Genomic DNA, 26,054 nt, shown 5'->3' with positions numbered 1-26,054 from the left:
TTTTTCCTTTAAGTCGGTGGTTATGTTCCACAAAATTCGTAAATCGATGGAATTTTGGACTTAAGTAAAAGTACACGGGAATTCTAAGACTAAATTGATCGTTGTCGGCTTTTTTTTTCCAAATTAATTATGTTCATATTTATTTCAATATTCTGTAAAGTGGCCTCTATATTATCGAAACTCGTACTAAAAAAAGCATGTCGAGGAAGATTTAGTTCAAAGGAAAATTTTGTTTCGCATTCCGTGGCGCGTTTTACGACATCGGATTTTGGGCGGGAATAAAACTTGGGTACAGTCCAAATTGGCCGGGTACGTTTTAGAAGTACCCAGAGTTACCGAGCCGACAACGACCATTTGAGCGATAGTGTCTGGAGATTAGTTTAAACCAATTTATTTAAGCTCGATTGCATAGAAAGCCAAAGGCTTATTTCAGGGAATTTTGAAGCGCTCTCGAGTCCGTTTCATGGGACTAGAACCAGTACTTGGGGGAGATCTAAAGAATGCTCACACAGTGGAGATCGAACTCCTAACCTCCCGATCGCTAGGCGGACTATGTCTTGAGAATGATATTGCTATGAAAATTAACAAGTAAATGAAAGTAATGTACAATCAGCCTCCGCGCTTAAATTTGACTGGAACCAGCATAGCTCGATCAAATCCCTGCCGTTATAATCACGTGATGATAGCCGAGCCATGTGGTACAATTATTTTCCCGTTGTTATTTTAACTTTTTAAATTTAGGAATTTTCTTTATAATGAACCTAATCTTATACAATATTTTCCAAAATGTCAAAGAAAACGATTATACTTTTCATAATGTAATACTTAAACAAAAAATATATCCTTCCAAACATGGAAGGATTTTCTTGTGAATGCAGAGATTGTATATGGGAGCATGGAACGACAACTCTGCTCTGCGTTTGATGTGCAATTTGCAAACCCTATACTTTTTATGGATGGTTAATGAAGTTCAAACAATAACGTTTATTTATATTGTTTATATAAAACAAAATAGTTACTGATTTTTAAAAAGAAATCTTAACGAAAACACATTTGATATTGTAAAGTACCATGGACCAAACTGTTAATATCTTCTACTATTAACCATTTTCGTCATAGGTAAATCATTCCAGATTTGAAAGAAATAAAATCCATAGATGATAAAATGGATATTTGAATCAATTATGATCACTTGGCTTGAATAATTGCGGTAACCAGAATCCGCGCAAAGTTTCCCGTTTTAATAACCGCACCAGGAAGTGGTCGATATAATGAAGGCAAGGTAGGGTTGCTTTTTGTTTTTGAACGCAAATTATGTTGACGTAATACACAGACAGAAGCTGGTTGTTTCACTAATATCAACTGATCTTATTTGAAAAGAAAGATGATAATGCAATGCAGCTTGAAAGGTATGTGTTCTTTTGTTTCTGTACAATAATTGAAGATGAATAATGTTTATATTGCGATGACATGTGGCATTATTGCGTGTAAATTTGGTAAACTTACATGATTTCTTGCTTGACTAGCACTAATCCTCATCATGTTCATGTTGGGTATATTCGGCGGTGCTAGGCATATTGATAAATGCTCATAAAGATGCTAAGAGATGCATAACATTAATGTTGGTAATTTAAAACAATAACATAACCAACAAAAGCTAAAGAAAATACCAGCTGTCAACATACAAAACTTAAAGTATATTTTTCTTTCTAACAAAATTAAAGTCACTCACTGCACATGTTCTGACTCTTTGTGGTAGTTGTTTTTTGAGTCTTGGGTAAAGAGATCGCGTGTAATCCCTTGGTAAAGAGATTGAACCTGATGCAGTTGTTACTGAAAAAAAGTTTTGACTCCTGTATAAATTAATTAATCTATAATGTTGTTGGAAAATGTGGAACGGTTTGCTGTTAAAATTTTATGAAGATGCCAAGCCTGGCAATAAACGAAAAATAAGCTCCAGTGCTACTTGAAAGAGTCTAACTAAGACTTGCGAAATTTCATGAATTGAAGTTAAATAAAAAGATGTTAGGGAACGATCTAGAGCCAAATAGGAAACAGATGCAACCTGTTCCATTTTGGTTCCCCCTTCTGTCCCTTTGGGATGTCAACAAAAAAATATGAATTTATGTCAAAGTTGACATTTTTACCATAATGTTTAATAATAATTTAAACTCCTGTGCTAAAACCCTTTATTGCATGCATTTGACTTATGGATACCCTTGTCTGGACTAATATTGAAAAAAATCATTGTATGGTCAACTCCAAATTCTAACGCTGCTTCTAGCCTTAACCTTTACCTTATGCGAACCTAGATCTTTCCCTAAGTTGTTGAATGTGTATGTGATGAAGTAATAATTCTTCAATGCAATAATAATTTGAATTACATAATAAGTGGGCAACATAAAGAAATAGTTAAACCTAACAGTAAAACATCTAAAAGGTACTCTCTTACATGTATGCTGTGTTTTTCTTTTAAAGTTTAGTCGGACTGACAGAAACTGATTCGGACTGACATATATTTCAAGAGAGTGGGTCCGAATGACTGACAGATTTTTCAAGATTTCATGGACACTGCAATATGTTCTTATGTGTTCTTATGTTGTTCATCAGGATCTTTACATGTTCTTTGTGTGTGTGATGTTAAGTCATAAGCATTCGCCACAGTCCTCGCACGTTGACCGTTTTAGCCCTCGGGCCGAAGGTCAAATGGATCAAGAGCAGCGTCGGGTCAGAGTTACGAGCGGGAACGCCGGAATGGTCAGACGCAGATCCACGGGTTGGGCTAAGCCGCCGCGGAGACCTTTCAGACTTTGGGGTTGAGGAAGATCGAAGAGGACGCCATGCCGAAGGTGGAAGAGGAAGGCACTTACCGTTATTTAAAACCTTGTTTATAGCTCGATTGTATCGAAAGTCGAAGGCTTATTGAACACCCTCGAGTCCGTTTCCTGAGAAGAACCAGTAAACGGTGTATTTTGGGGGAGCTATGAAGAACGCTTTATGTTAATGGCTACCACGCATGTATTGTTGTTATTCATCAGTTTTGTTCCATTATCCATACAACATTTGATCTAAGTCGGTGGGTACTTACATTTGAATACGAGTCCTGTAATTATTAATACGATAAAGAGAACATAAAACATTTTATGCATGAAAGGCAATGGCGTCGCGAGTGCTCTTTAAAATCAATAAATAAACATTTCTCCTCCGTCTGCCCTTGAAAGGCAGGGTACGTAGAGGTTACAAACAACTAAATGCGTTTATGAGAGGAGATCTACGGATAGAATTGATTGCTTTTAGAGTCGATCTATATGTAAACTGACATTTGCAATTTATGTTCACGAAAAATACAGACACGACAATTGGTAAAATTAATAGACTTGCATGTGTGGGTATGTTGTCCGCTTTAAGTATATCGCGCGGAATATATATCATACATAATTGAGATGGACCCAGCATTACACTTGTTCGTTCGTCCGCACGTCCCGACGTTTGTGTTTTGAAATCCTCTCTGTATGGATCTAATTCAAACTTGTGCAATTGAATGATCCTAATGCGTAGATAATCGTACAGAGTTTTGGCTGGGACGAGTTTTTGCTGAGTTATGGCTCTTTGTTTTTCCTTTTTTCCTTTTTTCAACTTAAATATAGTTATATTAACCCACGTATGTCTAGCGTCTAGAAAAAAAGGCATTGGCAAACAGCGCAGACCCACGACGCGGCGTTTCATCAGGGTCTGCGCTGTTTGCTTAAAGGAATTTCTGTAAGAAATATTATAAATATAGAAATACATATACTAGACATCCCTTAGTTTTAAAAATAAATTGATCCAATTTAGAAGGATGGAAGAGTCCACTAGGCATAAATGGGTTAATTGTGTTCACCTCTTCTTTAACTTGTTTGGCGAATCCTGCTCAAGCTTTCATAGCTGAATTACAGTGTAGTGTAGGTAATCGTAAAGAACGGAATTAAGGCTGCGACAGATTTTGGTAGAATTACGACATAGTGCATGTTTTCAGCAATAGAATATATGGTCCCGAAATTTTGTTTGCTTTCTAAACGCCTCTTCAACTGCTGGGTGAATCTTGTTCAAACTTTAACTGTTGAATTACCTTAATGTGTAGATGGTCGTTTGTTAAGAACTTAATTTTGACTGTGATCATTTTTGGTTGAACTGTGGCCCTGTGACATATTGTCCACTGTAGAGTATACATTTTATTTGTCTGTTTCCAAGTATGTGTTATGGGGACACGAGTGTCTGTCACACATTTCTATCGAATATTTGACATTGACGGAATGTCTCACTATTCTTAATATACGTGTTCTTTGATTTGCAGCCAAAATTGTTAAATCAAGGACAACAAGAATTGTTTTAACTAATGATAACCTAGATCAGGGATGAATCTTCCCGGCTTAACTTGATTTTAGTTTAAAAGAGACTATCTGAAAAAGAAAAATTCCATTAATTGCGGAAATTGTCGTACCTTCACAGGCTTATCTTGAACGACAGTTTACGCTAATGCATTAAGCCCACGTTTCACAGACTAAGGCTTTAATATATCTAAAAAAAAAACGTTGAAACTAAGCTGGTGCGCCTCTCGTGACATCTAGTTGGGGTCCAAGATGACGGTTCGGAGCCGACCCGACAGCGGCATCGCGGTCAGCATGTCGTCTGCTAGCTACTCCAGCTCCGAACACAACAAGGAACGAGACCTGAACGAGCCCAGCATCACTACCTCTTGCCAGGAAATGGTGGAAACCGTTTCCAAGGTAATCAGAAAATATGGCGGTTGAGAAACCATTTAGTTTTTGTATTTTGTCGATGTTTGCATAAAATTGTAAGGTTTCAGATGGTATGGTTTCAGATTGTATTTTCACTTTGTGCTTGTCTTAAATTACATAACTATATTCTGATCAAACAAGAAGTTGCCTGGCAAAATATCTGCCCTTGTGAATAAATAGGTATACCCATTACACTCGTCGCCAACACTGTTTTACTTCTTTAATTAGCACTGCGCTAACCGGAAGCAAACTAACTAAACAATATTGTTGTCATCGAAAAAACGGGGTTTAGTGTATCGGCGTAAAGTGTCGTCCCAGAAAAGCTTGTGCAGTACGCACAGGCTAATCAGGGACGACATTTTTCGCTTTAATGGTATTTTTCGTTTTATGGTCGTCTCTTCTTTGGGAAAATCATGTTTTTGGCGGAAAGTGTCATCCCTAATTAGCCTGTGTGGCAATCTTGGACGACACTTCGCACGTGCGTTAGGTCCCGTTTTCTGAGAGCGATGTTCATTTTATTGCCGATGAGCAACAACAATGAGTCACGCGTCAGCACGTGCATTGTACCAAAATGGCAACATCGTTCTTGAAACCGATTTTTCTGGCTACATACGGTACAATAGATAAACGCCTCGACTGCAAGCCATTCGAAATGTTCGCCACGATATGATCTCAAATTGTAAACACCGTAATGGTTCACGAGTGTGTTAAACAAAGTGGCCAAATGTTTGTTTTGCATGTTGTAAAAACAATCGTCGCTGTTCTGTCGGCGGACGAAAACGCAGTAAGGAGATTGTAAACAATGTATTTACTACATATGTATATCCCCATTAAGAAGAACTAAACATATGAATAAATTAACGACGTCTACATATTTATTACCATACGACCTTTGCAAATACTGTTTCCGTTTTAAAATATTGGTTTATCATTTCCCAAACACGTATTTCAATGCAAACTATAATTCTGTATGTTTATTTTATTCATGACGTCAGCGTATAAAAAATGAACAAATTGAATAAGAGGTTCAATTGGTCACTCATTCTAAATTTGTTTTTAATGTTGGTTTTATAAAAATACAGTTTGTTGAGTGTTGTATGACATAAAAGCAAAATTGACATAAAGGATTTTCTGAATGTTTTCTCAAACGATACCGATTAGAGGTTTATTTGCTCATTGACACTTTAAGCATAATGACCAATCTTAAACCCAGTTTACTGAAGCGGCTTGACCATGACCAAATTATGTTACAATTTAGATTTCCCCATTCGTTTATGATTCTTGTTTTCTTTTCAAAGCTTGTCGGCGTTACCAAATCGGGGCATCTTAACAGCAGAATGAAACTTTTCAATAATCCATCTATTAGCAATTTTTTTTCCTAACGGGGCATCAAACATTATTTGACGCACATTAAAGGATTACGAGTATTTTTTTAACCTTATCATTCTTGTCAATATTTTTAACAAATCATACACAAATATTGGCCTTGAATTTCTGGGCTTGCAAACGCCATACCTCGAGGTCATATTTGTGTGCACAAATCAATTACTTCTAGACATTAAAGGGATCTTTTCACGCTTTGGTCAATTGACAAAATTGAAAAAAGTTGTTTCAGATTCGCAAATTTTCGTGTTAGTTATGATATTTGTGAGGAAACAGTAATACTGAACATTTACCATGGTCTAATATAGCCATTATATGCATCTTTTGACGATTTTAAAACCTAAAAATTATAAAGCGTTGCAACGCGAAACGATTGAATAATTTGGAGAGTTCTGTTTTTGTCGTTAAATTTTGTGAAACTACGAAGATTGCTTATATAAGGTATAAAATACTTCAAGAATATGTACTCGTCGGAATAGCTCAGTAGGCTAAAGCGTTTTTACTTCAGGACTCTGGCAGGACTCCAGGGGTCACTGGTTCGAAACCTGGTCCGGGCAATGTTCTTTTCCTTTTTTTAATTTTATTCTTGATTTTTTACTGGAGCTTTTACGATCCAATGTTTACATTTATCGATATAAAGCATTTAATGAATAAGTTAAAAAATGCCAAAATCTGTGAAAAGGCCCCTTTAACTGGGTTTATCGTAAAGTCGTTTGTCTCCCTTCACTATTGCATCATAAATATTTCAAAAATAAAAATAAAAATGTGTTTTATAAAGGATTGCACTCTTTTGTTTTAAATACATTCGCTGTGAACAAATGCGAAGTATCCAAAAGAAAATCTTCATGTTGGTCTATGCAAAAAGCCATACTTAAATGTTCTCCGGACTGGCATCAAAGCCAGTGAAAGCCCAATAACACAATATACCGCTGTTTCACATAAACTTACCGGATATGAACATATGCCAAATTTATTTAACACACGTGTTTTCTTAAAAAAAAAACGTCAGTGGTATGTGTGCATTTATTAAATTCTCAATAGAAATGTATTTGCTCTACATGTACAAAAATGTAATGATTTAACATGTAAATAATTGTTGTTTATGCGCATGAATATGATTTTCTTTTTTATCTTATAATTAATTAATGATGGAACAAATTATTATGGTTTTTCAAATGGATTATGCGCGCCCATAAATACCGGTTTATTAATTTCATGTCAGAATGAATAAAGCAAACTAAAATCTTCACAAAGATTTGCTATGTCGGTTAAATGTAATAAATTATGTTATCAAAATGGTAGAACGGGCGTTGATTTCAAAATCAAGCATTCGACTGATTGATTGAGTCGAATCAAAATTAATATCTGATATTTGGAACGCAATACGATATGTTGTTTATCTAATGAACCAGAATAATATAATATCGATAATGAAAAATTATGGACCATTTATTGGCAAAGTAGATCAACATTGATAGCATGTCAGAAAAAAACTACATGTATATTACTACATTTTAATTGTGTTCGTGTATAGTACATCTTTAATTGTCTTCAGTGTGTCAACTGACCTATGAAGCATTGTTTGTATATGTATTACAATTTCTGTCTGTCCGAAACAGTATATGGAACAACGGCGCATACACACAAATGTTTATCCGGACAACCCCAACTATCCGAAATTAGAAGCAGTCTCTAGTTTTGCACGAACCGTCTGTCTCACTAAAAAGGACGAATAGTAGGCATTCGTTTCTTAATAATTTGGTGACATAATAGCTTACTTATGAACATTATGTTTCCGATTTAGGTGCTACCTGATCACCATAACGATTTGAAGAGCCTTGTGGCAGCCATTACAAAGGGACTTAACTCTACAAACGCTAAGGCGCAGGCGCTCTACTGCTGGCTGACGTCACAAAAACCGGTCTCGTTTGAGAATGCAACACACAAATCGAGTTCACCGTCTGGAAAGTTTAAGCAGCTTCACGAAAAGAAGTTGGCATATCAGTCAATGTACATGGACATGTTGAAGTAAGTAGTGCAGGTAATCTCATAAAAAACGTACTGCCATGATTTTTGTAATCTTAAATTCTTAAAAAGGTCTATTACAATTGTAGTAGGCTGTAGAAGTTTCAATTTTCTAAAAACTGCCTTTTACTGCTTTAGAAAGATTTATGCGGTAAATATTTAACTAACATACGTTCTCCGTTTGACGTTTCTGCCATGTAATATGCGGTAAAAGTAATCTTGATAAAAGACATTGTCGAAATTAACTCTACGTAATAATGTAAAATGATAGATAATCACAATACAATCTAAAAGTTCATTCACAAGGTCTCGTTTACAAACACATTCATTTCGAAAACATTGGCATTCGGTGTGATAATTGGCATCATCCGATTTGCTTTAATTACTCTTTAAAACCCGTTTTAGAAAAAACGAAGTAACGGGATTTCATATTTTCTTTTTGAATAGGGCTTTTGTGTATTAAGAGCATTAGGTAAACGTCATCTTAGAATTTACGTTAGTTGGTCTATTTTCCTAAGTGCTTTTACGTCAAACGCAGATATACGATACCAAACTGCATTTAATGGTTTTATGTAATTTTTTTTGGAAGGAATTGCGCATCGTAGCATTTGTTTAATACCAATTTTAGGATAGCTGGTCTGAAGTGTGAGAAAGTGGAGGGCTACGTGAAAAGCACTGACTATCTTCCCGGAAACACGGTGCAGAGTCCAAAGTTCCAGCACACCTGGGTTGCTATAGCAATGGACGGTCACTATTTGCTTGCAGACCCACAATATGGAGCACAAGGGGACCGGTTCAGTCAGCAACACTATTTTGGCACGTCGCCGGATGAACTTATTTTATCACACTTTCCAAAAGATAAAAAATAGCTGCTCATGAATCAGACCGCGACGATTGACGTATTTGAGGGTACCGTGAAAACGTGGCCTTCAATGTTTAATTTTAGCATTCGCCCTCTGAATATGAAAACTGTGATAAGAACTTACGATGGGAAATTAAGTATTACCGTGTTACTTCAGAACGTGGCGGTAAATCCGCAGTTGGAATACGCCGGTCCAGGACCGGAAATCGACTCGGACACTCTCGAGGAAAAAATTGATCACGAAATCCGTGACGTAGATAACGCTGAAACATACCATGTGACATTACCGCAGGAAGGAAACTATTATTTTACTGTGTTTGCGCACGTGTTAGAAGACGAAATCGACGTGCCTGTGTTCCAGTATCGAATTGAGTACAGTGACGAGTTATTGTTAGGAATGACGGTATAATTTCTTTAAAAAAAACGCCCCCGGTCAACACGGTTTACAACAGAAGTCACAAGATGACGCTGTGATTATTGTCTATAACCCTAAATGGAGACTTTTAAATATGTTATTTGCCACTGGCCACATTAAAATAATAACATGTTGAACCAATGGTTTTCTCATTTGTAATGTAACTTTGTGACAGTGGGTTGACTTGAAACGGTCTGCGTTCTTAATTAACATGTCTACGTTGTTGCCAGTGGAAATTATAAATGTAAACCGTTCCGTGTACCGATATTTTCCCGATTTTGGTCGTTTTAAAATCAAAAGTGTATTCGAGCAGTATTACTGAGTTTAAAAGTGAATATGTGATCGCTCCTGATGCAATGGTATTGTTTATTTTGCATTTAAGAACGTCGTTAGAGTTGATACTGTTGATAGTGACATTTCATACAAACCTGAAAGCGTTTTGAGTAAATGTTAATTGTATATTTTATCAGCCAGTTGTCGTAGCGGTGTTTTGATGTTATGTTGTGAAATAAATGTCTCTCTAAGCCATTTGCTTCACAACACGTTTTGTTATTATTTTGATCATAGGCAATACAGTGCTACGTCTTCTGTTATAAATATGAGCTATGTATTAATTCACTGAGTTATTCTTCACCGTAGAATTTTGTTTTAGAAAAGACTGTTGTCTTTAAACCTTATGTATAATAGATTATTTATTAGTTATTGTATAGTATATAGTATATTATTTTATAATGACATGTTCACGTATTTAAAATAACACATTGCGTGAAAGGTGATATTTTGGTCGTGGAATAGCATTCCAAATCGCATTTTTTAAGGTCGCCGTGGTGTAACGGGTATGGTGTCCGCCTAGCGACCGAGAGGTCACGGGTTCGATCCCCACCGAGGGAGCGTTCTTTAGATCTCCCCCAAAGACACCAAGTACTGGTTCTAGGCCCAGGAAACGGACTCGAGAGCATTTGTATAAGCCTTAGGCTTTCGATGCAATCGAGCTGAAATAAATAGGTTTAAACTAAATCGCAATTTTAACACTCCATTGTTCTACCATAGTGCAGCCGTTTTGTTAATACTTACGAAGGGAAATATATGTTTTGGAGCGTCGGGTTCTGTGAAAGCAATATTGATGAACATTGCGATACAAATGGGCTTTATGCATGTTCGTAAAGTGTCGTCCCAGATTAGCATGTACAGTCCGCATAGGCTAATCAGGGAACACATTTCCGCTTTTATTGTATTTTTCGTAAAAGGGAATTCTCTTCTTGGCGAAATTCCAGATAAGGCGGAAAGAGTCGCCTTGAAGAGCATGCGCTAATTACACAGGCTAATATGAGACGACACTGAATACACATGCATTAAGCCCAGTTTTCCCAATATGCCCATTAGCATTCATTTAGTTTCCTTTTTTAGAAGAATAAGCAGCAAGTCATTTCAATTGCCTGTGCTTGTTTTAACAAGTAAGACGTAATCAGTAAATAATTTAATTGATTAAACAACCTGATATAACTGTTTTTATGTTTATGTTTTCCAAAATTACAAGTAATAGATTGCAGAGCAAAAAGTGTTATATATTTTGTACATGTTTCGTTTTAAATTTATGTAAATAATATCCATTATTTTTTACGAATGAAAAGTGATTTATTTAAGTAGTATTGTATTAATCATTGATATTTTATGATTCACTTTTTTACACATATATAAGCAACTATGGGTGTTATATTTGTACATGTATATCTGTTTGCAGTAGAATACTGTATTTTAATGCAAATTTACATGGTAATTGTGCCTGCTTTGGATACATGAGTACAACAGTTGTTGAGGTTTCATCCAAATGAAGAGAATACATGTTGGTTAGGAATATTTCATTATCTTAAATTGAAGCGCTTTTATTTCTTAAGATAATTTACTAGTATCTGAACTTCGTAATAAATGGTAAAGATTTTCTGTCATTTTAAATGAAAACATATCTCGTTTTGTTCAGCACTTCAAAATCCCAAATCGGTCTTTGTTTTGTGATACAACTGTGATGCAGAAAACTGGAAACCAAATCTTTGTATAGGTTGTTGGTAGCCTTGCTTTTGAGTTTTGACTGTTTTATATTGCAGCTGGAGCATAGCTTTGTGATATATGTAAGTAGTGTAAATATCAACAAACACAGCTATTCAAAATAACAGTTCATGCGTGCAGGGAACATGTACATAACGTTAGCAAGTGATGAAAACGCTACCTTTGAGATGAAATCTTTTCGCTTTGCTCCTCATGTTTACTGCGGGTCACAGAGCGTCTGACCTGAATCAGTATTATTGGAATGGTATGGGTAAAGGTTGTGATAGCCTGCTTTCCTTTATTGCACTGCGGTGAAAAAATTAATAAATAACAGCCTGATCAAGGGAAAAGATTTATAAAGTATTTTTCATTTAATAAAATTATTCGCTTCTTCGGCACCACTTACTTAAATACCGAATTCAGTCATGTTGCATGAATTCAAGCATCTTGCTTTCATGCTCTTGTTACAATATTTAGAAGCCTATAGCAGGGGCGTAGCTAGCATTTTTTTGAGCTGTAGGCCTGGTTTGATACATACAAAACGTGGGGTCCGGGGGTTTTCCCCATGAACATTTTTTAATCCTATAACGCTTGCGGTGTGATTTAAAGAATATCTAGCCAGAAATATTAGATTAGAAAATATAAAACTTTGGCCTGTTTTTCTTTGATATTTTACTGTTTTATGATGCAACGGCAAATGATCCATTTTAAATTTCCGCGGTCATAAACATCATTCGGAATGTTTCTTAAAAATCCAACGGTAATCGATTACAACTAACTGTAGTGTTGAAAGGGAGACAAGTCGATCTACATGTAGATCTATGTAAACTTGTAACTGCAAGTGACGTGAAAACAAGCGAGCTAGAATCTATGCACATAGAAGGAAGTAGAGTTTATAATTTGAAGATATGTCCTTTGGACACAACCAAAATCCATTGTCTAAGGATTATGTCAATATAAAATGCAGATTTCTAACACCTCGTTCCTCAGGGTCAACATTTTAATGCGTTTTTCGAAGTTGAAGCATTTTTTCATGTTTCCAAAAAAATGTAGGCCCGAGCCCGCTGTGCCTAATAGCAGCTACGCCACTGTAGAGATATGTCTGTGAGAATTGTGTCAGTATTTTAGAATCTCCCCTCTGTGATATTTATGTAAAATATATTGCTTATACAATCTAAATAAATCAATGATAAAAGTGATGCATTTTTGTTACTTTTCGCAAGTCAACAACAGAATACTGATGAAACAAAACAGGTTTACTTTTTCGTCGTTGATAGAATTTTGAATATAATTTTATTTTTTATTGCAGTCATATATTTCACGAATAACTAATAAGCAAAATATATTTTCAAATTTTCATCTTTTGTTTCATTGTTTTTCTACTTTTTCGTTTTTAACCATCGGAATCAATTCGTTTATCGTTTTATTTTTTTTCTCTTTTTATTTTTCCTAAAAGTTGGTGGATATGCTCCACAAAATGCGTAAATCGATGGAATTTCGGACTAATAATTCACGTGAAAAACAGTAAACTTTGGTACGTCAAGAAATATATGCTTTACGCTTTTAAACGTTTTAATTGTGGTATTGCTTTGTGACATTTTATGTCACTTATATAAATGTAAAATGATACATTATTTTCCAGAACGTGTTCAAACAAAATTGGGTCGTTTATTCAAAAATAATTTTACACGTTTAGTTGATTAATGATAAGTCGCTCGATTGGTCATTGTCGGCTTCTACTTAAGGGTACTCTTAAGTATACTTAAATGTACCCCGAGAACGGAAAATATTTTGAATCGTACCCGGGAATTCTAAGGCTAAATTGGTCGTTGTCGGCTATTTTTTTTCAAATTAATTCGGTTCATATTCATGTAAATATTCTGTAAAGTGGCCTCCATATTATCGAAACTCCGACTCAAAAAGGCATGATGAAGCATATTTTGTTCAAAGGCAATTTTGTTTCGCATTCCGTGTCGCGTTTTACGACATCGGATTTTGGGCGGGAATAAAACTTGGATGCAATCTCCACGCAGAGTTGTCCTTCCTTGCTCTCACATACAACTCTGCGAAAGGCTCAGCACGCCATTTTGTCTATAAAATAGCTAAAACCGAACAAACGCATTCAATGTATATTTGATTGGATATTTAAGATCGCATTCATTAAATTAAGAAATATGACTTTTAAATTTACGATAAATCCGGCAAAAACTTGCGAGTTTTAATGCAACTCTTTGGAACTATTTTATTGCCCTTTTACGGAGATGGAATCATTCCACGCATTTTACAAATGTAAACAATTGAACATAATGTTTATTGAGTGACGTTAGGAATTGCTCCGACGTGTGTATGTATGTTGGTTTCTTAACATCAAAAAACCATATCAATTTTATAATAATGAATTAAGACTGATATAAGACATCATGGTATGAGATGGTTTTCTTTAATGCAGTGAATGCAATGTAACCGTCGTGCAAGAGATTGTTTAGTATACTGTAATCTCAATGATGAACGCTTGGTATGATCATGACATGAATGAGACGCTTTCATAACAATAGTCCGTTCTGAGACCAACACAGAGGTGAATGTAATGTAACCGTCGTGCAAGAGATTGACTTGGATGCAGTCTAAATTGAAAATTAGGGACGATACGGACCATGGACCATACGGCCCAGACCATACGGCCCAGATTAGCGGACCATACGGCCCAGATGTCGGACTATACGGCCCAGATTTGCGGACCATTCAAGACATGTGTGAATTAATATTCATAACGTGCTCCACTTTCTTATAACATTAATGACAATATACTTGTTTAAATTTGAACATTTGCGGACCATAAGGACCAGACTATACGGCCAAGATTAGCAGACTATAAGGCCCAGATTAGCGGACTATACGGCGCAGATTTGCGGACCATACGGAACATGTCTGAATAAATATTCATTTCGTGTTCCACATCTTTCAATATTTTATCAATAAATTAATTAAAAAATCAAAGTTTCTGTAATGACATTGATGACAAAATACTTGTTTATTATATTAATATTCATTTCGTATTCCACTTATTTCAATATAATTTCAATAAATTAATTAAAATATTAAATATCTGTCATGACATTGATGACAAAATACTTGTTTAAATTTGAATATTGGCGGACCATACGGATCATGTCTTAATAAGTAATTCATGTTCATTTAAGATTGTGAGAAAATATAAAAATGACGTGACCATAAACGGCAATAGTTCTATTATTTTATCGTTTAAAGCGGAAATGCACGGTTTTCTCAAATATTTATGAATTTATATAAAATGTGTAAAAAAACTTATTATACATATATTTCAATATGAATTAAAATAAAACTAAGTAGAACATGTGTCGAAAATGCGAAATAAGCCAGATATTTCATTCTGAAATTGAAAATGTCTGTACAGTCGAATTCGCCAGCATGTATATCATACATGTACGATGTGAATCTAAATTTAGTTTTACGGATCATTTTAATTTCCTGCAACGATATATATTCATACGACACACGAACACTAACCCGATCCTGTAATAAAAAGACGAATGCTTCGGTTATTGTAGGAAAATATGTACGAAATATCTTCGCCACAATCGGCTCGGGCGCTTACTAGTCTTTGCTTCATTTTATGAAATTCGTCTTCAATGTATACTTTTTCTCGCCTTTTTGTGTTATTGTAAAACATTTTTATCAATATATTACAATTTAACACATATAAAAATCGTGCAGTCCCGCTTTAATTACACATCAATTATCAATTGGTGAAATAATTATTTGTTTGTATAGGTCCCTGTCGAGAGTGAAACATATGCCGATGTTGTCTTCAATAATAACGATTGTCGCACTTTACCTTTAGTTGGTAATTACAGACGTGTTAATCAATTTTGGTATATTCTCAAAAACTGAAATAGATGACACCAATCAGTAAGTGTCATAAATAGGATAATCCCAACCCAGGCCCATCTGGACTTCAAATCCTTCCAGTCTCTGACTGCAGTGATTTTAGTTTAACTGATGATGAAGATGATGAAAAGTGTTGTGTTTGTGGAAGGTTCCAGCCTATCGAATTGACCAATTGTGTGTCACTCATATTTACAAAATGGGTACAGTGTGATGTAGAGAAATGTGGTCACTGGACACATTTACAGTTTTGTTGTCCGCAAAGAGTTGTGAGAAGAGGTGATCGCTTCTGCTGTCCATGTCACCTGGCAGTGGAAGAGTAGCTGTCTTTAATTCCAACTATTTCTTTGATGCTGTTTTTCTTTAAGTTATATGTATTTCTGCTTTCTGTTGAAGATCTCACAACCAGATCATCATGTATAATATCCATTGTCTATATAGTTGCTAATATTATTTACACCCTGCTGTTATTCTGAAAACAGACATTCCATGACTGTATAAACTGTTAAATTGTTGCTAATATGAACAAAAAAATACATCAAAGCCGGTTTAAGAACTTTTCAATAGGCTTGTTAGTAATTCCTGATTTTTTATATAAATTTTGGAACAACCCCCGTCGAAATATTGAGGTCTGGGGTCAATCGACCGAAACAGGTGACGCAGTACACAACTTTCCTCGTATGCTGTCATGGCCGAATCTCGGTGTTACGGAAAAAAGGGGAAGCAATTGATCGATATCGATACACGAATTAATGGAGATTGAATAAGTCTTCCTGTACGTATTTTTTATTTTGCCGACTTCACTTTATTTAATCTGATTTTTTTTCGATTATTTGTTAGCCTGCAACCCGGGTGAGTCGCGGTACTTAAGGAATATTCATTTGCGTCTAGAAACCATCTTCAAATATCAGATAAATAATTTATAAGACAAACATATCTGACTTAACTTCATTGGAAAATAGCCTTTTTATGACAAAAATCCTTCAATTTTAACTGCGGTATCAACAAAAACAACACCACTGTCCGCCATTGTTGTTTATTTTCCCTCACGGTTGACTCGCGGTAAATAGGTTAAACGACACTAATATTAAATTTAACATGAATAAACATAAAGATCTTACATACCATTCAAAGTAACAATCAATAACGTATATAAAAATTAGAATATATGGAATTTAAGACATCAAATAAAATAAATAACACAGTTATGTTCAAGCAGTGTCTAATTTTAATTCTAAATATTCAAATAACTGTTCATGTTCATTCATTCTTCTGCGCAATGGGGACACCTGAAGAAGCTATCTCGCCTCAAAAAACGCACATCAGTGCAGAGACTCAGATGTACCCAATGTGCACACACACTACATTCACCCCATTTCACAAAAACAACCGAAACATCCTTTCTCAATGCAGGTGGACTACTTTTCTTACACACACAGCATACATCATCTGTGTCACTTTCAAGAGATGAATATGACTCAAAATCAACGAAGTGATTATAGAGCCTGACCAATCGAAATAATTATTAAAAATCGGTGGTGTGTAACCCCTTCACAAAGAGAATAATATTGGTAGTGTCTGACCTAAGCAATCGCAAGCAGACGAACTTAAAAAGTGAAAAAGTTGAAAGGGAAATTTCATTTTAATATGGATTTTTACATAATTTTGGTTTAAAATGATTTTTTAAATTGTTTTTGGGTAGTTACTTACCAAAAATTTATTCGTACTGGCAGCAAAAGATGTTATCTGTCAGATTTCAAAAGTAGGTCACGCAGGTTTGTTTACAAACACAATCCAGAGGGCGCTAATGAAATACCGCGAGTCAAAACGAACTGAGACTCAACCGGGTTTGAGTATACATGACCGAAACAGGTGACTCGAGGATACAATTTACATATCAAACATATTTAACAGATGTACCCAGAGTACATTTAAGTAGTACCCGAGCCGGCAACGACAAAGCGAGCGATAGTGTCTGGCGATTAGTTTAAATTTTTTTTTTAAATCCATATTGCATAGAAAGCCAGAGGCTTATTTCGGGGAATTTGAAACGCTTTCGAATCCGTTTCCTGGGACTAGAAACAGTATTAGGTGTCTATGGGTGAGATCTAAAGAATGCTCACACAGTTGGGATCGATCGAACTCGTGACCTCCCGATCGCTAGGCGGATGATGTATGGAGATTGAAAATTGCTATAAAAAGTGACAAGTAAACGACACCAATGTATAATAAACCTTCGCGCTTTAATTTGACTGGAACCATCATGGCTCGATCAAATCCCTGTCGCAATAACCAACCACGTGATGATAGCCGAGCCATGTGGTACAATTATTTTTGCGTTACTATTTAAACTTGTTCATTTAGGTAGTTTCTTTTTAATGATTCTAAGCTTATACAATATTTTCAATATATAAAACACAACGCTACTACTTTTCATAATATTATACTTAAACACAAATATATCCTTCCAAACCTGGAAGGATTTTCTTGTGATGCCAGAGATTTTATGTGAGTGCATGGGACGACAACTCTGCGTGGAGTTTGATGTGAAATATGCGAACCCTATACTTGATGGTTAATAAAGTTCGAAAAATTAAGTATCTTCATTCTGTCTATATTAAACAAAATCGTGAATGATTTTTAAAACGAAATCTTAACGAAAAAACATTGTCAACTACCATGGACCATACTGCTCCCAGCGGTTTTCTTCTACTTTTAACCACTTTCGTCGTAGGTAAATCCTTCCAGATCTGAAAGAAATGGAGAATTTCCATAAATACTAGAATTGATTTTTGAATCAATTATGGTCTCCTAGCTTTCATAATTGCGATTACCAGACACCGCACAAAGTTTCCCGTTTGGCACCAACTGCACTAGGAAGTGGCCGATTTGACGAAAGTAATGTAGGGCTGCTTTTTGTTGGGTTTTTTGTTGTTGAAATTATTGTGACGTAGTACACAGACAGAAGCTGGTTGTTGCACTAATCATGCTGATAACAAACGGACTTTTTCAAATTATAATGATAATGCAATGCAGCTTGAATGGTATGTGTTGTTTTGTTTCTGTACAATAATTGGATATACATACTGTTTATATTGCGATGACATGTGGAATTATTGCGTGTGAATTTTGTAAACTTATACTCCACATCACTTGACTCGCGGTATCACTTATCTCGCGGTATTTCGTTGTGCGCCACCTAGCAGATGTTTACATTGTCAACAAGCAGACTTACTTTAGCTTTTCATTGAAATACTATTTTCTGGGTGAAAATGAGTGGAATACTGGTAAGTTTGTTCATTTTCTTCGTTATGTATATGTTTTTAATTAAAATCTAGTAAAAAAAAAGAAAAAATTCGGTAATTGTCAACCTTTTCATCAATGTTTACAAGTTCGTCTGCCTATCAATTAGGTCAGACGACACACTTTATAAAACGGTTAACAAAAAGTAATTCTATCAGTTTTTTTAATAGGTCAGGCTCAACACTTTCATTTAAACTTGTGAATACAAAAGTATTCAAGATTTCGACATTGTTAAATCACGCGTAACAAGCAATAAAAACCAATTTGTATTTGCACATTTCAGTAAACCTTAGACTACTTTATTGTTAAATATGTTTGATATGTAAATTGTATCCTCGAGTCACCTGTTTCGGTCATGTATACTCAAACCCGGTTGAGTCTCAGTTCGTTTTGACTCGCGGTATTTCATTAGCGCCCTCTGGATTGTGTTTGTAAACAAACCTGCGTGACCTACTTTTGAAATCTGACAGATAACATCTTTTGCTGCCAGTACGAATAAATTTTTGGTAAGTAACTACCCAAAAACAATTTAAAAAATCATTTTAAACCAAAATTATGTAAAAATCCATATTAAAATGAAATTTCCCTTTCAACTTTTTCACTTTTTAAGTTCGTCTGCTTGCGATTGCTTAGGTCAGACACTACCAATATTATTCTCTTTGTGAAGGGGTTACACACCACCGATTTTTAATAATTATTTCGATTGGTCAGGCTCTATAATCACTTCGTTGATTTTGAGTCATATTCATCTCTTGAAAGTGACACAGATGATGTATGCTGTGTGTGTAAGAAAAGTAGTCCACCTGCATTGAGAAAGGATGTTTCGGTTGTTTTTGTGAAATGGGGTGAATGTAGTGTGTGTGCACATTGGGTACATCTGAGTCTCTGCACTGATGTGCGTTTTTTGAGGCGAGATAGCTTCTTCAGGTGTCCCCATTGCGCAGAAGAATGAATGAACATGAACAGTTATTTGAATATTTAGAATTAAAATTAGACACTGCTTGAACATAACTGTGTTATTTATTTTATTTGATGTCTTAAATTCCATATATTCTAATTTTTATATACGTTATTGATTGTTACTTTGAATGGTATGTAAGATCTTTATGTTTATTCATGTTAAATTTAATATTAGTGTCGTTTAACCTATTTACCGCGAGTCAACCGTGAGGGAAAATAAACAACAATGGCGGACAGTGGTGTTGTTTTTGTTGATACCGCAGTTAAAATTGAAGGATTTTTGTCATAAAAAGGCTATTTTCCAATGAAGTTAAGTCAGATATGTTTGTCTTATAAATTATTTATCTGATATTTGAAGATGGTTTCTAGACGCAAATGAATATTCCTTAAGTACCGCGACTCACCCGGGTTGCAGGCTAACAAATAATCGAAAAAAAATCAGATTAAATAAAGTGAAGTCGGCAAAATAAAAAATACGTACAGGAAGACTTATTCAATCTCCATTAATTCGTGTATCGATATCGATCAATTGCTTCCCCTTTTTTCCGTAACACCGAGATTCGGCCATGACAGCATACGAGGAAAGTTGTGTACTGCGTCACCTGTTTCGGTCGATTGACCCCAGACCTCAATATTTCGACGGGGGTTGTTCCAAAATTTATATAAAAAATCAGGAATTACTAACAAGCCTATTGAAAAGTTCTTAAACCGGCTTTGATGTATTTTTTTGTTCATATTAGCAACAATTTAACAGTTTATACAGTCATGGAATGTCTGTTTTCAGAATAACAGCAGGGTGTAAATAATATTAGCAACTATATAGACAATGGATATTATACATGATGATCTGGTTGTGAGATCTTCAACAGAAAGCAGAAATACATATAACTTAAAGAAAAACAGCATCAAAGAAATAGTTGGAATTAAAGACAGCTACTCTTCCACTGCCAGGTGACATGGACAGCAGAAGCGATCACCTCTTCTCACAACTCTTTGCGGACAACAAAACTGTAAATGTGTCCAGTGACCACATTTCTCTACATCACACTGTACCCATTTTGTAAATATGAGTGACACACAATTGGTCAATTCGATAGGCTGGAACCTTCCACAAACACAACACTTTTCATCATCTTCATCATCAGTTAAACTAAAATCACTGCAGTCAGAGACTGGAAGGATTTGAAGTCCAGATGGGCCTGGGTTGGGATTATCCTGCAGTTTGGACACTTTCGGTATTTTATACAGTTTTTCTGTTATTGTAGCAGATACTTTCCTCTTTTTATTTATTGTTGGATTTTTTTTCACAATTTTTGCCTGATCTGTACTTAAATTGACATTTTTGTGGTGGTCCTCAATTTTTTTGACAGTGATTTCTTCAGTGATGGCCTTTCCACCAACAATTGTACTTAGATCTCTCCTCTGTTTAATACTGTCCACTGATTTCATTTGAATGCAGTCCATTTTCTTCACATAAAAATCATGTTGACATGTATCTGAGCCATTGACAGTCAATTCCTGTACATCATGCAACTCTATGGGCTCTGCATAACATGGAGATGGACCTTTAGATTTATATACTGTTGCTGGTTTGAACTGGGCAGAATCTACTGCAGTGGGATTGAATGGGAAAATACCTGATTTCTGAAATGCTGACTTGAGGTTATCAGGGGACAAAGCATGAGTATATGCCTTTCATGCCAGAGAGCAGATGTTGTACCTCGTAATTCTGGACGAAGGATTGTGACGCATGAACTTGTGGCATTCAGAGTTGAAAATTCGCTGGTAAAGGCCGAAACAACCAACATCCAGGGGCTGTAAAATATGGCTGGTGTGGGCTGGCAGTACAAACAATATGATGTTATGCTCTTTTGCCCAGTTTATCAAAGGCAAAGAGATGTGGGACTTGTGGCCATCATACAATACCAATATTGGTTGGTCCTTGTCTCTTCCCTGCACATATTTGAGAAAGTGGTTTTGAAGGTAACTTTCAAACACTTCTCTGTTTGACAATCCTTTGGGAGTAACTGTACCTTCAGCTCCAGGTGTTCGTCCTTCCAGCAGTTCCTCCCTCATGCGTTCCCCTTTGAATACAAAATATGGTGGTATTTGTGCTCCCAAAGCATTCCAACACCCAATAACAGTGTTAGTAGCTGTTCTAGCTGATGTTATAGCTGGTGTTGTGGTTTCCCTGCAGCCAACTACAAATGGGGGAGAATGTTCTGTTTGTAGGCCTTTCTCATCAACATTATAAATATGTTGTGGTTTGTCCATCAAACTGTGTTTATGTAGAACATTTTCGAGTTCTTTGAAATAGGTGGTCACTACCTCTTGGCTGGTTGCTTTAGCCCTAGCCAACGACAAAGCTCTTGGTTTCAAAACGTTAAGTTCTGGCCACCGTTTCATAAAACTTTCAAACCACTTCATGGAGAAGGGATGTTCTTTGTCGCGTTTGTGTAGGCAAACCGCATGTTCTGACGCCATGTTCACAACTTCCATCCGAGTGTAGCCATAACCTACACTAGCCATAAACTTTAAATGGTCAACAAACATTGCTTCTTCTTCTTGGGACAGAACGGGAGAGGGTCCTGATGATATCACTTCTGGATCAACTCTTCCCCTTACCCTCTGTCTAAGTGAAGTAGTTGGCACACCAAATTGTATGGATGCCCTACACACTGACATCTGCTGTTCCTTGACAGCTCTAAATGCATTCGTCATTGCAGTTGGGGAATACAGCCTGTATTTTAAGGATGACTTGACCGGATACTTGACAGGATATGACTGAAAATACAGAGCAGAAATGGTATTAAGACCAATCTTTTTTATTTTTGGCATTTTCAGTTTTATTAAATTTGATTACAAGTTCTTTTATATAATTCACAGATCACTTAATATATTTTTTTAATCACAAGCTGAAGTGTCCTGATTGCATAGGTCTGCTATTTTATTGTTAGAAAATATAAGTTGATGAAACTTTGCGAACGCCCCTTGTACCGCCATTTTGGATTTAAACCACAGTCACGTGACTTTGACAGCAGACGCCAAAATCTTCCCTCTACATACTCGGAACTGTCAATATCGGATTTTCTATATGTTTATGTTCATTTTATAAAACGAGCAGAAAAAGTAATAGCAAAAATGATAAAAATATCAATGGTTATCAATTCAGATCGGAATACTTACTTGTTTCGTTCTCATTTTCGAAAAAAATGCGACTGTGTTGATACTTTCTATATACACACAAAACGATGACGTCATACGTAACTTTGATAGAGCGCACGCGCGAAAAATCTGCGATCGACCGAAATAGGTTATCGACCGAAACAGGTGACTGGACGATATAATAAATTAATAATCTATATATTTTTATTAGTTCTGTTGCAAGTCTAATTTAAGTTAAATATGTTTGATTTGTTTGTTGTATAATAATCCATATATTTTTATGAGTTCTGTTGCAAGCCTAATTTAAGTTAAATATGTTTGATTTGTAAATTGTATAATAATCCATATATTTTTATTAGTTCTGTTGCAAGCCTAACTTGTTGTGTTTTTAAAATACATAAATATCATATTGTTGACAACTATAATATTATTTAAGATCATTATTAAGCAAAAGTAAGTCCCCCAAATCAAATCAAATCAATATTTATTTATTGTCGGTATGGTATACAAACATAACTTAAGCTATGAATAGCTTTTGACCGACAGCTTACCCCGGCCAGCTAAACCGGTAGAGTGCTGATCTCTGACTCGCTCATGGGTTGGTAAGTTTAAGCCTCAACTCGGGTTCATCTCTTAGAAATAATTACACCTAAGGCTACCCTGTCTGTACCCAAATTGCATTCGAGGGTCACCGACATACATGTATCAAATACAATGTATGTGCTTATGTTAACATTTCCTGAAGATTCAACCACTGAGCAGGATAACTAAGTTAACCTCATATTATTAATGAAAAAAATTAAATATACTATTAGATGTATCAAACAGACAAACCAACTAGTACCTACTAGTACTTTCATAAGGAACATCATCCATTAACCATCTATACTTCCAGGTCTTTTGGCTCTGCTACATCAACAGGAATTAGCGTTGGGTTCATGTTTTCTGTGTTAATCATAGGGATTACAATTTATAATATTTCATCCCAACAACAAAATCTTTATAATGATAGTATTCATTTTACATTCAGGTTTTACTTCTATTAGGTTAAAAACTAAATAGTGAATCAGTTTTTGAGATGAGCTTGTACCAAACACACACACACAAGCTCCTGTAAATTTTATACACATTTTAATGAGCAAGTATTTGGACTGTCACAGTTATTGCTTGTTGGAATGTCTCAGACTAACCAGGATATACAAGCAGTCTTCACTTTAGCATTTTTGAACAACTAGCCTGAATCTTTATGCATTAATAGAACAGATTAAAATACCCACTAGCCCTTCTATATGAATCAGGAAATTTTAATAGCCCAAATTTAATACATTTCACTAGCCCCGGGCTGTTGGGCTAGGGGTTAGCGTCAAGACTGTAAAAGCAATAACAATTCTTCAAACATTGATACTTGTCTTGTTTTGAACAAATCTGCCATGACGAGTAGTTAATGGGGATAGCCCAACAAACAACCAGTTAAGGATGACTGTGATACTGCTGAAAGTTTCACCAATATGGATATTTAGCCAATGGACATTTGACAAGGGACACTTTATTTAATTCGAAGTAAATTTTTTCTTAGCAGTGTTAATAGTCATGTCAACACATCACATGTTATGTTAAATGACTACATGACAACATTGGATGTGTAGCAACTTAAACCACCATCCATTTTATTATATTTCTGAATGTGTAGGATATTTTTTAATGTAAGGGTATGAAGTAGACACACATCTGAAGTATCTTTATTTTATTTTTTTCAAAGAAGATAGTTATGCAACTGTGGTGATGTATAATATTAATTGCAAGAGTTAATGACATTCCAGGTGTAGAATTCTTGAGCTTCATGCAAAATGAGATACAGTATTCCAGTTTCTGACTTCTGTTGACACTGTGATGTTCCTGAAAAAAAGGTTTCTATAAGTTATAACAATAAACCATTCAATAACATTTAAAGACAGCATAGTTATCTGTTTTAAAATAATTGTTCTTTTCAAAGAAAAGTATTTTACCAAAGGTAATCAAACTTCTAATTTGCCCAAACTTAACAAATAATATATTTTTCCATACCCCACCCGCTTTTGGCATGTTTCGTTTTTACCTACTTTAAACACAATAAAATCAAAATAAAGCATAAACATGAACTACAATTAAATCAAAGATACTAAGCTAATAACAAACCCCCCCCCGACCTCACTTAATCCACTCAGAGTTGTCTCCCTTAAAATAATGTCGAAAAGGTCAATTGACAATGTTAACAATGACAACCAATGAAAGATAATTAACCAGATCTTTTTGATTATTTTCAGAAAATGAAACAATTCAGAGACAAGAAATCATATGACAGAAATAATCTGCAAAGGGCAGACACTGGGTCCACTTGACATACTGCTGTGATGTGAGGGTCCTGAGAAGAGACAGCACATTTTTGTGCATTCACTGTTCTGCTGAAGAATGAACGACAAACACTGTTTAATCAAATAAAACAATAAAATGTATGAATAAAGATAAGTACCGCGACTCAACAGATGAACAGTATACAAAATTCCTTGCTTGACCAGCAATAGCATCCTAGAGTAACCCTGGGTTATATTGGACACTTCCAGGAAAAAGACAGCGTAATCTCGATGATTCACTATTTGAAGCGGAATACTTTTGTTTTCTTGGTACAGTAGCTTTCATGCAACAGTATGGAATGTTCAAATCTTTTTTAAACCTTTTAGTAAACCAATGAGATTGCACTTTATAAATATCGACGCATCAGGGTAAAACCGAACGTCCCAAGGCTTGTATCGGACACTAAAAAGGCTTAAAGCGGACAGTTGTTGGTTGTATGTATTTCCGTTGTTGGGCTTAATCGTGATGTTATTTAAGCTGTGAAAAGTCTAAACATCGGTGAATTGTATTTTGTAGTTATACTTGACGTATATATTTGCAAATATATGGCATATTTACATCGCATACGTTTTCCCTGTTTGGACATATCTGAAAAGCTCGCATATACAAGAAAGACATTGTTATTTTTTGTTGTATTTTAGTTAATGGTCCGTACCTTCGAATGTTTTTATTTTGCAACGAGGCCATTATGGTTCTTGAGCTCATCTAATAAAAGTATAGCAAACACACCTTAGTTCTATAGGTCTTGCCATAGTATGGTGTCCGATAAACCCCAATAGCATTTTACGAAGCATTTACTACATGG

General features: G+C 35.4%; 2 protein-coding genes and 3 long non-coding RNA genes across 7 annotated transcripts in view; 2 read left to right on the top strand and 3 right to left on the bottom strand.

Annotated features, from left to right (window-relative positions):
• Positions 1 to 9,958, top strand: part of LOC127881606 (uncharacterized) — a 135,640-nt gene extending 125,682 nt beyond the window's left edge. The window contains exons 10-12 of one of the 3 annotated variants that reach the window (XM_052429621.1): positions 4,608 to 4,766; positions 7,966 to 8,189; positions 8,815 to 9,958. In XM_052429621.1, coding sequence (XP_052285581.1) covers positions 4,608 to 4,766; positions 7,966 to 8,189; positions 8,815 to 9,055 — 624 coding nt within the window. In that variant the 3' untranslated portion in view covers positions 9,056 to 9,958. The remainder of the gene's footprint in view (positions 1 to 4,607; positions 4,767 to 7,965; positions 8,190 to 8,814) is intronic. The other 2 variants (XM_052429620.1, XM_052429619.1) reach the window with 2 other exon arrangements.
• The window catches only part of LOC127881714 (uncharacterized), a 515,289-nt gene that overhangs the window by 451,528 nt on the left and 37,707 nt on the right, over positions 1 to 26,054 (bottom strand). The gene's annotated exons all lie outside the window — the stretch shown is intronic.
• LOC127881717 (uncharacterized) lies at positions 11,638 to 18,625 on the bottom strand. Its single transcript, XR_008050217.1, has 3 exons — positions 18,518 to 18,625; positions 18,109 to 18,180; positions 11,638 to 11,749 (listed from the first exon to the last, which is right to left on the bottom strand). It is a non-coding gene; the product is annotated as an uncharacterized LOC127881717 (long non-coding RNA).
• The window catches only part of LOC127881640 (dystroglycan 1-like), a 56,337-nt gene continuing 48,655 nt past the window's right edge, over positions 18,373 to 26,054 (top strand). The window contains exon 1 of the mRNA XM_052429723.1: positions 18,373 to 18,474. The gene's annotated coding sequence lies outside the window, so the exon portion shown is untranslated. The remainder of the gene's footprint in view (positions 18,475 to 26,054) is intronic.
• On the bottom strand, positions 24,586 to 25,298 carry LOC127881725 (uncharacterized). The gene is made up of 2 exons (XR_008050224.1): positions 25,242 to 25,298; positions 24,586 to 24,754 (listed from the first exon to the last, which is right to left on the bottom strand). It is a non-coding gene; the product is annotated as an uncharacterized LOC127881725 (long non-coding RNA).

The sequence above is a fragment of the Dreissena polymorpha genome, chromosome 5, assembly GCF_020536995.1.
Source record: "Dreissena polymorpha isolate Duluth1 chromosome 5, UMN_Dpol_1.0, whole genome shotgun sequence".
Lineage (NCBI taxonomy): Eukaryota > Metazoa > Mollusca > Bivalvia > Myida > Dreissenidae > Dreissena > Dreissena polymorpha.
Note: the sequence above shows the minus strand (reverse complement) of the source record. Positions and strands in the feature narration are given on the sequence as shown.